At 41.9% G+C, this 17,982-nt stretch overlaps 1 protein-coding gene across 1 annotated transcript in view; it reads left to right on the forward strand.

Moving 5' to 3' along the window:
* exd3 (exonuclease 3'-5' domain containing 3) overlaps positions 1-17,982 on the forward strand; it is a 51,347-nt gene that overhangs the window by 12,417 nt on the left and 20,948 nt on the right. The window contains exons 15-19 of the mRNA XM_049604370.1: positions 1,082-1,265; positions 1,407-1,579; positions 2,286-2,504; positions 2,885-2,938; positions 3,055-3,186. Of these exons, the coding sequence (XP_049460327.1) occupies positions 1,082-1,265; positions 1,407-1,579; positions 2,286-2,504; positions 2,885-2,938; positions 3,055-3,186 (762 nt within the window). The remainder of the gene's footprint in view (positions 1-1,081; positions 1,266-1,406; positions 1,580-2,285; positions 2,505-2,884; positions 2,939-3,054; positions 3,187-17,982) is intronic.

Genomic DNA, 17,982 nt, shown 5'->3' on the forward strand with positions numbered 1-17,982 from the left:
GTTTTTTTTGTCCAGGAGAGTGAGCTTCAGGTAGTGACCAAATACAAAGCTGTAATGAGTTTCCTACGTGGGGTGGCTGGGCTCAGCCTTAGAGATAGGGTGAGGAGCTTCAACATCCGGAGGGAGCTCGGAGTAGAGCCGCTGCTCCTTTGCATTGAAAGTGGCCAGTTAAGGTGGTCCGGACATCTAATCAGGATGCCTCCTGGTTGCTTCCTGTTAGAGGTGTTCCATGCATGTCCAACTGGTGGGAGGCCCCGGAGCAGACCCAGAGCACACTGGAGGGATTATATATCTTGTCTGGCCTGGGAATGCCTCGGAATCCCCCAGGAGGAGCTGGAAAGTGTTGCTGGGAAGAGGGATGTCTGGAGTGCTTTGCTCAGCCTGCTGCCCCCACAACTTGGCCCTGGATAAGTGGTTGAAAATGGATGGATGGATGAATTGATGGATGGATGAAAAGTCTGTGGGAACCTTGGCTATAAGAAGCAGTCGGACTGTAGCTTCACTTAGTAGAAATGTGATCCTTTACTAAATCCACGTTTTGATTTGTTAAGTTACATCAGTATCACACTTATCTCACATACATTTTCAAGACAGCAAAAATGGCTTTATGTTACTATTTTCTGTTTATTTTCAGTTTATTATAACTGTTTCATTGCATGGTCATAACTCAGGTACGCACTGCAGCTGTGGCCCAGCAGTTTGCCTGAGACATATGTAGCGAAGCTCGCAGTGTCTTAGGTGGACAGGAATGTGGAAATGGCAACATGGGTCTGTAAGTGATGAGGCTGCTTCACCATCTGCTGGAGTAGGCTGCATGTTGCAGGATGTCAGGAATCCAAGAAATGAAAATTGCAAGGAATGTCTAGTTCAATAAGGAAGTTGTGGCAGAATGTTAAATGAGAAGGACTGTTTAAATTTCAAAAATGTATTACCTGGAGCCTTGTATTGTCATAATTTCTAGATAATTTTAAATTGATAAAGTTGCTTATTACAACCATGAAAGCAGGTCTTAAGTGGAGGAACATTTAAAACAGGACCATGCTGTTTAATTTTCTCTGTTATGTCTGTTACGTTTTTACAGATCCAGCGTCGAAAGGTCAACAGGACACAAAATGGACCTAAAGAGGTGCTGGTAGGAGAGGACTCTGCAGAGAAGGGTCTCAGTCTGCTGGTACAACAGGTCCTTGGAAGGCCCCTCGACAAGACAGAGCAGATGTCCAACTGGGAGAAACGGCCACTGCGCATCAGCCAAATTAGATATGCAGGTAAGGTGTTAGGGAGACAGGGAGACAGATATTTGCTGTTTTATTTACTATAGAATATCACAGGTTATTGTCTTATCCCTGGCCAAATTGCAAACCAATAACTTTATCCCCTCTCTCTTATGTTTCTTAACCTCCGTCTAGTGGCAGATGCCCACTGTTTGCTGGATGTGTTCTCTGTCCTCTCCAGCAACCCAGTATACTTCGGGCTGCCAGCTGACTTGCGCAGCTTCTCGTCAAGCCAGTCAGAGAAAAGTGGAGACGAGAAGCAGAAGGAGAAACAAGCCAAGCAGATGAAACAGGCCCATGGCAACGAGGTCAGGAGTCAATTACTATTTTTCCAGCCGTTGCTCTTGTTGATTTGTTTAGTGATTTTTGGAAGGTTTCACTTAATACCAAATGCCTTAAGGTCTAGGATGTGAAGACAAATAAATCCATCGTGGACGTTTAGACTTTTAGACACAGATTGGTTGGAATCAAGAGGGGGAAAATTTAATTAATGAGACTGTGGAAGCCAGAATCCATTAACTACTTGACCTGCTCTTGACCCTGACCTTGGCATCTTCGCGTTTGACTCTGAATGAGTGTAATATGTCTTCTCAGATTTTAATACATTTTCTGGAACTTTGTCATGAATAAACTAGGAACCAGAGGAAAAACAAGCAGGTAACTTTGTACGAGAAGGTATTTTTAATAAAAGCCACATAACTGCAACTCAAAGAGGACAGTGTATATGAGATTTGTCCTTTTATTTGCCAAATTTTTGAGAATTTAAGAGCTTTGAGCTTCCATGTGACACGATAAATACAGAGAAATTACAAAAACCTGGGTTTGAGCATCCATCCTGCAGGGAGGGGACAATATGTGTTTGACCAAGACACTTCAGCAGTTCCTACCAGCTCCAGGGGTGCAGTTGTAAAGCTCACCCCCGTGCTTTGACCTCACTGCGCTGCGGTGCAAGTGAAAAGAAAATCCCCCTGTGGGGATCAATTAAGTATCACATTATTGTCTCTGTCCATTTAGGAATGTCAGGGGGCTCAAAGGGTCAGTCCCCCTCGCTCCGACACAGAGAAAGGCCTCCTGTGTGGCGAGAAGCCCTCAGAAGACAGCCCCCCGATGCCCCCCCAGCAGTTGCGGGTGGTGTGTGACAACATGCTGCAGGGACTCGGAAGGTACCTGCGCTGTTTAGGAGTCGATGTGATCATGTTGGAGAACACTGATGATCACAGAAGAGCAGCAAAGGTCAGTTAGCTGAAGACACACACAATATTGGTCAATGTATATAATAAAAAATTGCCTGTTTTCAGCATTTTGACGTTTGCTTTACGCAGGGGTGTTTGTAGGATTCAAGGACATTCAGGCTTGTCCCTGACCTCTGTATGGGTGTCTGGGAGATCCTCCCCGGCACTCTTTTTTATGTAAACAAAATCTGTTTAGATTTTTTGATACACTCTGGCACCTTATTTACATTAAAAGTACAAAAAAAAATCCCAGTGTTAATCAATTTTCACGGACCATAAATTGAGTATCGCTGTTTTGCATATTATAGATAACCAATAATAACATCACTGCATTCAAGAGTTTATTGTTTCGTTCTGGTGTGTGTGTTTGTTGTGTGTCAGTTAGCACAAGCTGAAGGCCGTGTCATACTCACATGTGGACAACCGTTCCAAAGTGTAAGTACGAACTAATGTGAACTCATGAACAAATCCGCAAGTGTGGTTACATTTGCATGTTCGTGTTTGCTCCATGTTTGCTTGTATACTCATGTTGCCTCTGTCTCCCCACATAGTTGCGGTCCCAGGTAGGCGAGGGTCGTTGTCTGTCCCTGGACTGTTCAGAAAAGGCCAGAGACCAGGCTGTTCGGGTCCTCCGACACTTCAACATCCAGCTCACCCCCAGCGATATATTCAGCCGCTGCCAGGTAAGGAAATGGACACTGGTTCTGAATGTATTTTTGAAATCAACTGTGTATGAACTTCAGCATCAGCTGAGTTCTGTGTGGTTGTACAAATTAAAATAATGCCAGTGCTTATCAGTACACACAGATGAGAGAACAGTGAGCATGTAGAGTCGTATAGTCACCAACAGCAGTCTAAGACAAAACAATACATTCATAAAATTAAACAATAACAACCATCTATCGTTTCACATACAGTACAGTAAATGCATTTCTGTCTGGGCATTTAGCTGATGCATTTATACAGAACAGCGTTCATGAGAAAAGGAAAAGACTTGAGTTCCTTAATCGCGTATGAAGCAATATAAATAGCAGTGCAATATTTCTCTGGTTTTATAACACAGCTGAACTGGTTCCTGAATTCTGAGGAAAAAAGATTGTGGTGGCTGTGGTGTTTTGTGTAATACTTAGAAAGGGGAAGAAATAAATTTATGTGATAAGGGGAAATGGAGAAGAGGGGCTTTGAAAAAAACCCTTCATTTTACTTTCGTGAGAAAATGTAAGTAATGTGTGTATTGTACTGGATTGTTGTGGTGATAGTGACCAAAATAAAGAGATTGCAGATACAAGCAGCCAAATCAGGCTAACCTTTACTGACAGGATGGAAAAAGAGCGTGAAGTTGAAAATGCTTAACTTTCACCACGTCCAATAGATTCTGGCGTATTCAAATCCGAAAAACAGAGACTGTTGAAAACGCTGCTCACTCTGTTTTGGCTTCAGCACTCTGGGATTGCATTTTAGTCTGGATGGCTGGTAACAAAGACTTTTGAAAAAGATGACAGAGACACATATGTTCGTTTCCCAAACAAAGCATTATAGCAAGATGTACATATCTTTTGTGATTTCCACCTTTCTTGTGTGGACACTCTGTTCCCATTGCCAAGGCTTCCTCTTGCAATGGATAATGCCCCCAGTACCACTGTTAATATGCAATGACTCCTAATCTGTTTTGCCCTGCCTTGACCACCTTAAAAACTCATGTCTTACTTTTACTAAGTCTTACTTTTCGCCATTGCTGCTCTTCCTCCATAGAATTTCTCTAACTAAGCATCCAACTGCAGAGTAGGCAATCTGCTTCCTGTTTACACCCAGCATGTGCATTCAGTTTTCGGGGGTGTTAGGATGGATGGAGATCATTTGGAGATATAAAGCTGTTTTAAAATGAATAGCCTTGAAAGGAGTGTATATCCCATATGGCCTTAGACTGCTCGGGGACCCCAGGAGTAACTGGAGGATGTGGCTGATTAGAAAGACGTCTGGGTTACGTTGTTTAGGCTGCTGCCACCACAACCTGGGTGGAAAAAGAGGGGATAAGAAAATGAAAAATGTTGGGGATCTTATTCAGTGGGAAGAGTTAAACAAGAGGTCATTCTCTATCACAACCACGAGGGATCCATGAAGGAAGGGAGTTGAACCTGGAGGAAAAATTAAGTCTTTCAGTACCACTATTTTCTTTCCTCAATTTCAGAAACAATGCTGACTTATGTACAGATTATACTACTTGATCTTGTTTGTGGGGCTTGAAAAAAAAAGTTTGTTTGTTAGCCAGTCATTGTCGGATTTACGGTACCTGACCTGCAGATATCTCCATGGGTGGCTGTTTATGGAAACCTGTGTGAGCTGCGACGGCTCTATTTGTGTTGCCTGTGCTGCCAGTTGCGATTGTGAGAGGCGTCTTTGTAGGACAGTTTCTAAACTTGGGTGTTCTGGTCTGCTCCTAGTAGGAGGCCCCAAATGTGTCAAGATACACCACTGGGTGCGTTTGACTCAGCTCAAAAATGTTTAAAAAACCTGGACCACCTTGATGCTACCTCCTGATGATGACACAAACACACACACAGGCCAAATGGTCGTCAGCCTGACTCGTCTATTTACTGGTCACTCCTGACGTCACTTAAAGGAAGGCCAAATGTGACTTTAGTGTTACACACCACCAGTAACAGCTCTGCCTCGCATCGCTCCCATCATTCAGATGGCAAACCTGGGAAAACTTTTGTCCTACAATCTCAACCAGGTTGTGGCTATTTCTCCCTAATTTAAAATCTGTTTTAAAATGAATAAATGGAAATGACAGCTACCTGAAAAGCACCTACCTTTGCCCTTTTAATTAATCCTTGATAATTTGCTGGCATTTAATTTTTGAAGAACTGAAGAAGAACCGACCACCAATAATAAAAAATGAGTGTATACAAGCACCTCACCTTAACGACCCAGGTTGTATGATACGATATAAAGTGCATATTAAAATTTAGGTGTGTGTGTGTGTGTGTGTGTGTGTGTGTGTGTGTGTGTGTGTTAGGAGAGAGTTTCACCCAGGGGCTTGCTCCGTGGCCCACCCAGGCGAAGTTAACCCCTTTGTTATCTGATTGTAAAGCTCTCTGATTAGCAATGGATGGGTTAGTTTCTCTGCTTTTGTCTCTCTGTGTTTCTCTCTCATGCGCATACACCATTGATGAATGTCATGAAGAAAGAGAAGTAAAAAAAAAAAAAAGAACACAGAAGAGGAGATTAACCACAGATTTGTGTGTGTGTGTGTGTGTGTGTGTGTGTGTGTGTGTGTGTGTGTGATGATTGTGCAGGGAAAGGGTTAATGTTTGTCTCTGTGTATCAATAGGCCCAACAGAGATTTTTAGAGGCATCGGAATGTGTGTCCTCTGTGGAGACCCCAAGAGGGAATGGGAGATGGAGAAGGGCCTCATCTGTATGTGTGTCCTTGTCTGCATACTTGTGTGTACTTATAAACAATGAAGTGGTGAAAACACTGCGGTGTATATGAATCAGTCAGTGATTCAACCTTTATTGATGGTGTTTGATGGATTTCTCTGCGACTGAATTTTCATCAGTCTGGCTTTAAAAGAATCCAACTCCAGAAAACTAAGAGTTGTTCATTAGGGATGTGCAATATATGGTTAATTTGAATCATTATGTATTGTACCGATAATGAAGCCGTTAACTTCAAAGTTGTTTGCGATTTGCCAATAAACACAGAGAAGAAGAAGCAGCGCAGTGTGCTGTTGTTGCCGATGTGTAGATTTTTTGGTTATCGAGTCCTGCAAAGATAACGAGAAGAGGGGAAAGGTCTTCAACACAACAAAACTTCAGTCAGCTAAAAAGTCGTCATGGCAAAGAATATGTATTGAAGAAATAGAGTGCTCCAGGGATGACGTTTTTCTGTAGGCCGACGCAGAAGTTAGCATCGCTCCGGTTCCCTTGTCAAAAAGCTTACAGGATTTTCTATTGGATTTTGGATTATTGCTAAAAAAAATCAGCCCTGTCAGGCCACGTTCTGTTCAGCAAGATAATCTAAACAAATGCACACTATTTTTATGATTTTTGAAGCCTAAATGTAATAATTAGAAGTAAAAAGCTAACGTGAGGCTATAAAGGAACTACACTGTGGTCACTTTACTCAACGTCACCACCATAACAAGACTGTAAAGCCGTGTTAAGCGTGGCTTGGCATGATGACATCCTGTAGTCTCATTTTGCCTCTTGTTAGCAGCCGCCTTTTGTAAGACACATAGAAGCTTCAAAGTTCATGAGTGGGGTATTTACTGATGTATTTTATGTCTTAGAACAAAACTTAAAAGTCTCTTAAGTTACTATTAACCACAGACCTTATTTCAGGCATCTAACACTAACTCATTTCCAGGTTTTAGGACTCATTCCTAGCACTCTCTATACGAAGCAGCAGCAGCCAGTGTAGGCACCAAAGAAAGTGCAGCATTGCCTGTTCAACAGGTATTTAACAACTTTTTGTGTTTAGAAAGTTTTCTAAAGACAGCCAAAAGGCTAAAGTAGTAATAACAAAGTCACAGAATTTATGGAACTTGATGACCAGCCTTTTTCTGTCGTAGAAGTTCAAGAATTTCCACAGCTAATGGCATATTTGGAACCCTAGTATACTCTTACAAACCTCTGCTACTTTGCAGACGTACCCCTGTCTGCTCTGTATAATATTGTCACCACACACGTCTGGTCGATATCAGCGTGAGCACCATAAGTTTTACCACGGACATATGGACTTCTGATGTTAGTCCAGCGAGTACTTGACGGCTCAGCAGCTGGAGGAAGACTCTAACATGTTGTCTTAACAACAGTAATGTCAGGTAGATTTGATTAGGTCAGAGCTATGGAACATTAAATCATCTATCTTTGCTCACTACATCTTCACCTTTCTTACCCTCAGGTGTGCATATCATGTATTCCTATTGTTCTTTTAGAAGATACATGTACTTGTGCACTCAATGTAAAAGAGGAAGAATAATTTGAATTTGAATTTTAACATCTGCCTGTAGTAAAAGTGGATTCTGTCATGTATTTAATGGCTCATCTAGAGATGGCATTGTTGCTTTTTCACTTTCCATTAAGAGTGCTTGCTTTTTTGTGCAGTTACAATTACAGACTGTCTCTCCACCTCCCTACAGTTGAATTTTGAGTGTATTTAATTTGCCAAAAAAGAGACAAAACACACAATAAACAACCTTAATTATAAATGTGACTCATAGCAGTATTATTCTTAATTGCTGTATTCAGTTATTTTTCAAATTACCGTAGATATTGCGATAGTATAGTTATTGTGAACTTTTTTTGGCCATGACAATCGTGTTATGAAAATCTGATTTTGTGCCAGTGTAGTCCTGTCCCTCTAGCCTGAGACTATGCCATATACTGCATGTGCATATAAAAAGAAATGATAATAAACATGTCGGAGGCCTGTTACACACGATGAATTGGATAACCCTAGAGAAACATTCATTGTTATAAAAAGACATAGGAAGGAAAATATAAAGATTAAATACCATCTCTCGGTGTGGCTGGAAAAACATATCAAAAAATAATTTAGATAGATAAATTATTGAGTAAGATTTTATTTTCATCCGTATTCTGTGTGGCGGTCACACATCCAAATGCACCTGTTTCTGGTTTGTAGCCATGTTCATAAATTTTTCAGCTGATAGACAGATGATACAAAAGACTCTGTTTGGTTTCTCCTAAAGGCTGTAACACATTTAAACTATTGTTATGAAAATAAAATGTTTCACATGACTAACAGAGCTCAGAAGAATGTATTTTTGTCACTCCCCTCTGGCATAAACAAAAGAAACTACAGGATGTGAACCTGTGTTTTTAATTCAAGGAACAATCTATTTATTCTTAAATAGTTTTTTCGTAAAAAAGAAAACATATTTTAGCCTCAAAATATACCAAAAATATATTAAGAAAGATCCATTTGACACGTGTCACTGTATTTCTTAGTCTGTAGTCCTTAAATTTCATCTGTGTGGATACCAGCAAGGGGTTGGGTAAGAGGGTGGAGTTGGCTATTGGTCCATTACAGTTTCCTTATTCAGCTATATCCTATCCCTACCACTAATGCCTGCTGCGTCTATACTTTCCATGCGCACACACACAAACACACACTTCCGTTGGGCTGTGCAGTTCCATCAGATGTCCCATACTGGCCTTTTATAGACATGTTGAGATAGCAGAGATATCCTGAGAGATAGACATGAAGCCACACACACACGTTTACAGTGATAAGCATACACTCTCAAAAACCTCAAACTGATAAACACACTCAGACACCATCATAGACCCACACACAGTTACCTCAGCACCTTTACAGAGCATGCAGGCTCTGTCACAGATGCACACACGCTCAGAGGCAAGCGCAGACACTATTGCAGCAGAAACACTGGTTCCCACGCACCAGACTACTGGGGAAGTGAAAACAAGAGCAACAGGAACCGCCACACCGTGAGAGGGAGGGGTGGGAGAGATGTGGGGTTAGGGAGAGGAAAAGGGGGAGGGAGGGAGAGAAGTGAGAACAGAGGTGACGGCAGGGAGGTAAAAGAGACAGACAGAGAAATGGAGCGGCACTGAAAGCAAACAAAAAGGAGCAGTCAATTAGGGAGAAAGACGAAAATAACACAGAGTCGCAGGAACGGAATTACAGAGAGATTGTGTGAGAAAGTCAGAAATAATCAGTGTGTGTGTGTGCAAGCAAGCCGAGTGTTTGTTGAGTGAGGAAGAGCAAGAGGAAGAGAGAGTGTCTGAGAAAGGTGGCATTGAAGGAAGAGGAGGGGTGGAGGAGGGCGAGCCGATAGAAAGACTTGTTGTCTGTCCTTTGATCTACAAAGAGAGCCGCGGGCTGAGAAACAGGAGGAATGTGAGAGGTTGAGACACGTTTAAAGTTACCCTTCACTGACTGTGTGTGCATGTGTGTGTGTATATCTGTGCATGTGAGTGAAGGGGGGTTAGCCAGTATCAGGATGTACGTATGCGTGAAAATGCAGTAAAAATAAACAACACATACTCATATTCTCACACCTTGATTCATATTTGACTGTTTTAAATGCAGACAGCATCTGTAGGCAACCACAGATATGCACAGTGTCATGCTGTGCTCACACACAAACCCAACACATTTTCACACACTGTATCTCTGTGCATTTTAGCTCTGTTGCTTCGTCTGCATTCGTGCGCCACCTTTGTGCATGCACCATTTTTCACAGTGGCAAAACAGGGTTCAAATTTGTGTGTCCCGCCGTTTTCCCACTCTCCCTCCCCTCTCCGGAGACGAGAGGGGAGCGACAGCGAGAAAGGGGAGGAGGAAGAGGCAGTGGGGAGGGGGGCATTCCATAGGCACGCCAAGACATTCCGAGGGAAACCATCCCAAATATTTCCCACTGTGTGTGGCGAGGGCTTCGCGTCTCCTGTTGCACACACACGGTTTGAGAAAGTGCTAAAAGCGAATACACACACATTGGGAGAAAGTGTTTCCCACACGCAACACAGGTCACCCTCACAATCTCTCCGACATACACATGTAGAAAGTCAGTGGGTGCAGTTATGAGTGATGGGCACCCTGTATGTCCGTCTCCTTTGTCTGTTTTTCGTCTCGAGGGCGACGTGCTGTCGCTTCTGCGTCTGTCTTTCTGTCTGTCAGTCAGTAGAGGAGCCAATTCTGGAAAGGCCATTGTGATTGTTGTGTCACACCAACGTGTGATTTTATGAATGAGCGAGCATGTCAGACGTGACCACAAATATTAAGCTTTCACTTTGCTGTTCAGGGGTGTAACATTTTCTGTAGAGATGACTTCTTTACTGGAATGAGATGTTGACTCATCGAGTCATCGTTCATCAGAAATTCTGTATGAAAATATTCCCATGTGCTTCACTGGAGCACAATGGAATTATTAACAAGTCGATAAAAGGGGAAACAACGGCTCACACTAATGAAGGAGTCCTTGGCAAGGATAATTATAAGTCACATTTATTATAGTATGTACAGTACAGATTCATTGATATTGGATTAACAATAGGAAAAAAGTGAATCATAAGGCCTGGGTGATGTGGTTGACATTAGGGATGTATGAGTAATCTCTGTAATGTTTAAATACAGACTAGTCGATGAATCTGTAAGTAAGAACACACTCAGAAAACAGTTAAATCTATAACATTAAACATTGTCTGAAAAATATAGCATGTATCATAAGCATATGTCATCAATTTGAAATTGTTTTTCACATATATTTTAATAGCTAAATTGTATTTCGAATGCTGCTGAAATATGTGGCACTTTGCACCATGTATTATGAACATTGCACATTATCCCTCAAAACATAACTAACAAAACAAAAGTTTACACATTTATGGAAAACAATAGTTTTCATTAAAAAATAAACCTTTGTGTCAACGCAATTGCATAAAATAATAAGAACTTTAATGATAAGTTTAGGAGACCAGTTTTTCTGGTGCCGACTAGTGAGGGTAGCACCATTAAATCGTCTTGTCGACCAAGCATGCACATCCCTTGTTGAAATCACAATCCCAGCAGAGACAGAGTTATATCATGATATAGCAAATAAATGCACAGTCACATATTATAATTATATAGTTTACCATATTGATTTTTTTAAAACCACTCAGCTGTGTTTTGTCGCTGTACCTTACATGAGACCAAACTCTTTGTATGTGAAAATGAAAAACTTTTGGTGACCATTAAGTTCATTCTTAGTCAAAGGTTGTTGGGAAATTTGTAAAGGTGTGTCATCATAAGATCACGATATGATTCTGCTGAAAGTCGATGAATGATGATCAGTCTGGACTGGAATTAAAAGATGCCCCGCACAGTTTTGACACATTGATAATCTGAAGAATTCAAGAAAAAGTGTTTAATGAAAATGCGTAATGCTGGAGATCACTGTGTTTTTTAATGGTTAACAATCCCTTAGATATGCACATTTAACCTGCAGTAGATGCAGCATATAATTTGTCTTGGTTAGATGTTGAAAGTGTGAGAAATGGGTCGGCTCTTTTTCGGAAGAGGTGTAAAATTCCACAGAAACACAGGCAGTTTGTAACCTGTGTCCCTGACTCATTTTGAAGTTGATTCTCATGGTTGTCGGAGCAGACACAATAGCAGATACACACACAGAGACACACACACACACACACACACACACACACACACACACACACACACACACACAGATAGATAAGGAAGAAGATGAGCCATCACTCACCAAGCATCTGGTCTTAAAGAAATCATGCCTGCTCGTTTTTCCCACAGTCTAGTTGGCCCCAGGATAACATAGCAATGCAGTGACACCTGTGTGTGCGGGTGCATGATATGTATCTGCATGTGTGTGTGTGTGTGTGTGTGTGTGTGTGTGTGTGTGTGTGCATGCATACTTGCGTGTGAATTTATAGTTACTCAGACACCACAGAGATTTGTCTTCGAGGGCAGACAAGTGCATGTTACGTAGCTTGTTTTTTAGGAAAGTTAATTACAGATCTAGGAATCATTCAAGAGGTAATAATTTGCTGACACGCCAGCTTTCTGCTGCTTCCAGCTTTCCCTGCCATGGTTTATTTTGTATGAACTTATAGCCGATCACACAGTACAGATGTAGTCATTGACATATTTCTTTGAGCTCTACTTAAGTTTTAACTTTAGTTGATTAGTTGTAAACCAGAGGTGGTAATATAAGCCAGTGTGAGCACCTGTGTTGTGCAGTCTGTACACTGAAACAGAAAATAAGTGATCACAGAGAGTCTGAAGAACTGAGCCGTGTCGAAGCGCGTATCCACCCATGTTTGTCAGAATGGTCTATAAGTTCAAACAACTACATGACTAGTTTGTTTGTCAGCTGCCTGAAAGAAAAGGTGAACAAAGGGAAGGCATACAAAATAAATAAATAAATAAATGTCACCATTTGAATACACTGTAAATGATGTGAATGTACCTGCAACACTGTAGACGTAGCAATAGTATTTCTGTCTCTGCTTCCACTCCCATTTTCTTTCTGTCTACCTGTCTCTTACTCTCTCGACCTCATACCACCTCCTCACTTTGTTTCTTCTCTGTTTGGTTTCTTTCTCTTCTTTTACAATATATATACACCATTCATTGCCACACATACAGCATTCAAACACACTGTCACAGAGCAGATAAAAGGGAAGTGAAAATAATTCTGTGCTTGATTATTTGAATTAAACACATACATATTTAATTCACTAATGCAACAAATTCAGACCTTCTTTTAAAAATCAAATGCATCAGGGAGTAGGGCTGCACAATATGCAAAATAATTATGTTGCGGTTATTTTTGATAGATTTCTATTGCAATATGAATCACTATTTTAGTGGGAATGGTCATTTTTGCATTTTGTTTTCACTGAAAAGAAAACACAAAAAATTATGATGACATGATTTTTGCTGGGCTCTGTACCAAACAGTCGTGTTCCCTTACGTCCAGAGTATGATTTGTAGGTCGAGGCATCTTTGTTGCACCACAATGCTTCATTTATAATGGTATGTTGGTACACATTTTTCCTTAATCAGAAAATTGCATCTTCTGCAATTTGGCTTTTGCACTTGGCCATGTTGTGATATTGATAATATTTGATTAATTGTGCAGCCTTAACAGGGATTATGTACAACACAACATTAATGTCAAACAAAAAGAATAGATTAACTTTCCATAGGTCACTTTCCATCTGCTGTCTTGGCTGGGCTGCACAACATATTGTTTATCTTAATTGTCCAATAAATATGTGATATTGGGATTTTTAAACTACAAACTGGAAGACATTATCAATAGAAAACTACACTTTAAAATGTCTGTCATTTTTTCTTTTACTGGTGCTTTTTGTGTTAAGTTCAGTAAAATAACGTTGGAAATAATTTCCTTTCAAACAATTTGTTCTGTTTGAGCGGTGTAGTGTTTTCACAATACTGTCATTTTTAATTTTAATACAATATCTTGAAAAATATCAACATTCAATATCATTTTTGATACCACAGGGAAAATTGGCATAAATTGCATTTAACACTTTTATTGGAAGATAAATTTAACAGCAATAACATGATATCAGCAGTTTCTTTTTTTGGTTAGTAGCAGAGAGCAGCAGAAGGACTATAGTAAACAGAAATGAGAGAAAGTGAGAAAGCGCAGCTGATACTGGTACATCGATACTGCAGGAAATTAGTCTCAAATATTCAGAATTCATATGTGACGATTATTTGACAACACTAATATACTGAAAAAAGCAGAAAGACAGAACTGAGTACACTTTAATATCTGTTTCTCTATTGTAAGTAACATTGTTACAGCGATATTAAAGTCATCGCACATTGCATACATTCCTCAAGTCATGCAGCCCTAATCATAATTCGTATGCATACCACAATAAACATACGGCTTCTTAGACAACATGAGGACACGTGTATGGAAACATGGATTCTGCAGTAGTTGTTTAAAAACTAAACTTGGCTTTTCGCAGATCCGTTTTCAGTCATATTTCACCTTCTCTAATCCCCCCTTCCAGTTTCCCCTCTTTCGCACCCCAACATCTCTCGCTCTCCCTCCCGGTGTCTGTTTCTCCTTCTCACCCTCAGCTTGGCCCTCTCTCTCTCTCGCTCTCCATCTCCCCTGCTCTCCCTCACCCCGCTGTTCTCACCCTGCCTCCCTGCTCCGCTCCACTCCCAGTCTCACTCTCCTCCGTTTCAGATTAGCCAAGGCGAGGAATCCGGTGCAGCCGGCAGCTGGAATGTCCTGTTTGTCTTGCTCTGTTTGTGTGTGTGAGTGTGTGCGTGTGTGTGTGTGAGTGTGAGTGTGTGTGTGTGTGTGTGTGTGTGAAGTTGGTGAGGCTGGTGCTGCTTTTTGATGTGTTCCATTGTCTGAGAGCCAAGCTGCTTCCTGCCCCTGCTTTCCCCAAAAGCCTGAGAGAAACCGAGAGGAGGAAAAAGAGACGGGAGAGAAATTGTGAGAAAACATTACAGTGACAGGTTGAGATGAAGAGAGAGGGGGAGAACCAAGAAGGGGAAATAAGAAGGAGAAAATAGAAAGAGGAGACTGAGGAAGGGGGGTGATGAGGAAGAGAATGATGAGGCAGGAAGTGATGGAGGGATGGAAAAGGGAGGAGAGAGTTAGAGGGGGAGGAAGAGAGGTGAGAAGGAAGGAGGGAGAGCTTCAATAGGGCTTTTCCTCCAAACACCAATACAATGAAGTAGTGCGTAATTTCCCATGTCCCCCACACCCTCACACACACACACACACACACACACACACACACACACACACACACACACACACATTTCTCATAGGTGTTACAGCTTTATTCTGTATGGATTTAGGTGGTTATACTTGAGCGTTTCTCGTTTCTCTCTCGTGCTTGCTCTCTGTTTCTGTGGTCTGTGTGTGGTCTGACAGTGTGGACAGCACAAGTGATACAGATACAGAGAGGATGAGAAATTACGGGGAAGAGTGAGCAAAACAGTGTGATAAAGATAAGGGGAAGAGATGCAGAGGAAGACGATGTCTGTCTGCAGCGAGATATGAAAAACAGTTGCAAAGTATGAAAAGTCCAGAAGAGAGAAAATAGCTCCAAATGCCATTTGGGTGCATGCTGTGTATGTGGTGCATTTCCCTGTGAAAATGTGGACGTGCATAAATCATTCAACATGTGTTTTTGTGTATGCGTGTGTATGCGTGTGTGTGTGTGTGTGCGTGTGTGCGTGTGTGCGTGCATTCATGTGTGTGCGAGTCGCTGGCCGGTGGAGGGGTTTTGACGGGGCAGAGCAGAGCATTCCTGCTGGGTGGTGATGTCATGAGAACTAGCTCTCCGCTCGCAGACAGACAGCCCTGTTTATGTTCCCCTCCAGAGGAGAAACCACACTGTGTGTCCGTGTGTGTGTGTGTGTGTGTGTGTGTGTGTCTGTCTGACTGCGTTATTGGCTCATGGGGGAGGTGGGGAAGCCGAGAGGCACTCGAGAGGGTCTACTTTCCCCTGCCGCTCAGGGAGAGGGAACCACTTACTGATGCTTTCCTCTCAAACACACACACAGAAAGAGGAAGTTTCTCATGTTTTTCAGAGTACAGTAGCTGCACGGCCAGACTGTGCTGCTGTAAGTGATTGCCCTCTGCGTCTAAATAGTCTCCCAAGGGAGGCAGAATTCTTTGCAGTATAATAACAAAGCTTGGGTAACTGTCAACAGTACCGCTCAGAAAACCGATATAAAGCCGTTAAAAATGCATTTTTGCTCACTGTGTTGAAAAACCTGAGAATGTGGGCATGTTTTTAGGCACATAAGTCAGGCTAAGAATATAATTGGGGTACCCTGAGACCTCGACTATATGAAACCAATTGCAAAACTTGAAAATGAGATATTTGGAGGTATTTGTGAACTGTATGAAAGCGTGTGAACCCATGCAGCGATCTTGTCTAGATTTACTTAAAGGTTACCCACAAATTTTTGCCTCCACCAATGAAGTGGAAATCAAGTAGGTAACTTTAGAAAAATGTTGTGAGAACGAGCCCCGGCAATCGTGTTTTCCTCTCCCAGATACTGCTGGTATGACTGTCTTTGTGTCTGTGGTCATGGTATAATGGTTTCCCTTGCGATAGTGAAATGTGATCTTCGGTCTTTGCAGCTTAGTGAATCATAGATCATTCTCCCACACTCAACACGCAGTGCAACATAGCAAACTATCCCGAGCTCAGTCAGCCTTGCGCTGCACACACACAACCGGGATGATAAAGAACTCTTGTCAACCATGGTAATACCTGCCAGTGAGAAAAGGCCGAGAGGTTTAGGGTCAGTATTATCACAACCCCAGGCACACGGGCCCACTTTAGTAGCTCGGCTAACTCCTCCACATGCAGTCATGCTTCGGAGGCAGCCATGCCTGTTCACATGTGATATTACAAATGAGTCCTTTTGGCAGAGGGCCAGTTTTTTACCTTCTATTTGAAGGTTGTAGGGGTTTTTTGGGACTGCGAGCTGATTGCCCTGACTTCCAGGAGAGAGAATGACTTGATTGTAGGTTTAAGCCAAGAATATGAGGGTTACATCAGTTTTTGTCTGGAGGCAAACAACTTAACAGGCAAACATGGAGCCAGTCTTGTGTTTACTGATTGATTCAAGACTGCTTATTACCCTGTTGCTGTCATTCTACCAACGTCAAAGACTATAGGATTTTATTTCTGTGTAACTATGTGACTAAACTGCGTCGTAGCACCCAAGTTTACTGTTACTGTACATCTGTGGTGACATATTTTTCACGTTTAGGACACCAGTGTAAGCTCTGGTAGACATCAGAGTTATAAAAACAATATTTGAGAAGAAGGTAGGTCTGTTCTTACAATAACATCATCCCCTATGGCATGAGGGAATTCTAGGAAGCAAATCATGTTATCCATCCCCGCTGTGTTTTGCTAATGTTAGGTTATTAACTGCATAATTTTAGCTACCTTTCAGCTCATGATTGCTGCCTCTGTGCATGATGAATGCGTGTGGTCTGTTGTCTGTGTGCTTAGAGTCACACAAGAGTAGGGGTATTGAAATTCTGTGGTTGTATGTGTCTTCCTGTCTCCTGTTTATAGAGTTTCGAGACTATTAAGATGGGGGGAAAAAAAAAGGATCTCTGCCCGAATTCTGCGTGTGCAAGATATGTACCCTCTGAAGGCAGCTGTGGACCTGGTCCCTGGTTCTGTGGGTTTTTATCCTAGCATCAATCAAGAACTGATGTACACCTTTAGTGTCACATGAATGTGGTTAATGCAATGGATGGGATAGAAAACCAGCAAGGCAGGGGACCTCTGACCTGTGTAGCTTTACAACAATAACCCCATCCATTGTGGGCTTAGTTTATTTTTTTCGACACCCCTGTGTGAGCGCACGCTGTGTGTTAGTGCAAGGTTGTGTGTATGTGTGTGTGTGTGCGTGTGTGCAGTTTCCGAGAATGAGTTGTGTCAACAATTACATTTAAACCTCATGGAGACAGAGATAATAGATGGTAACCCCCCACATAGTCTGTGGTTTGTAAACTCAACCACTGTACTTGGTGTGTGTGTGTCCGTGTCTGTGTGGTTGTGTGTATGTGTGTGTGTTGTGTTTCATAGTCGATGCCACTGTGATATATTGTGTCTTGTCTCTGATGTGTGAAACTCTGTACATCGTCGTTGCGACTGTGTGTTTTCACAGTTTATGCTCCGAGTGTAGGTCTCTGCGAACATTCTTTAAATGTCTGACATGCGTTCGGGTGGTGTTTTGCTGCCTGTGCGTGCATGTGTGGGAATGTGAGGCCAGTTCAGCCTTAAAACTTTAAACTAAGTCCTACCGTGGTTCTTCCCAAAGCCTGCAGTTTGCGTGATGTGATGCTATCAGGAGGTTAGACGTCTGTTTGCTTTGGGAGCTGCAGGCTTGGCAGGCACATACACACACTCACATACTCACACACATTTTC

The sequence above is a fragment of the Epinephelus fuscoguttatus genome, linkage group LG18 (assembly GCF_011397635.1).
Source record: "Epinephelus fuscoguttatus linkage group LG18, E.fuscoguttatus.final_Chr_v1".
Taxonomy (NCBI): Eukaryota; Metazoa; Chordata; class Actinopteri; order Perciformes; family Serranidae; genus Epinephelus; species Epinephelus fuscoguttatus.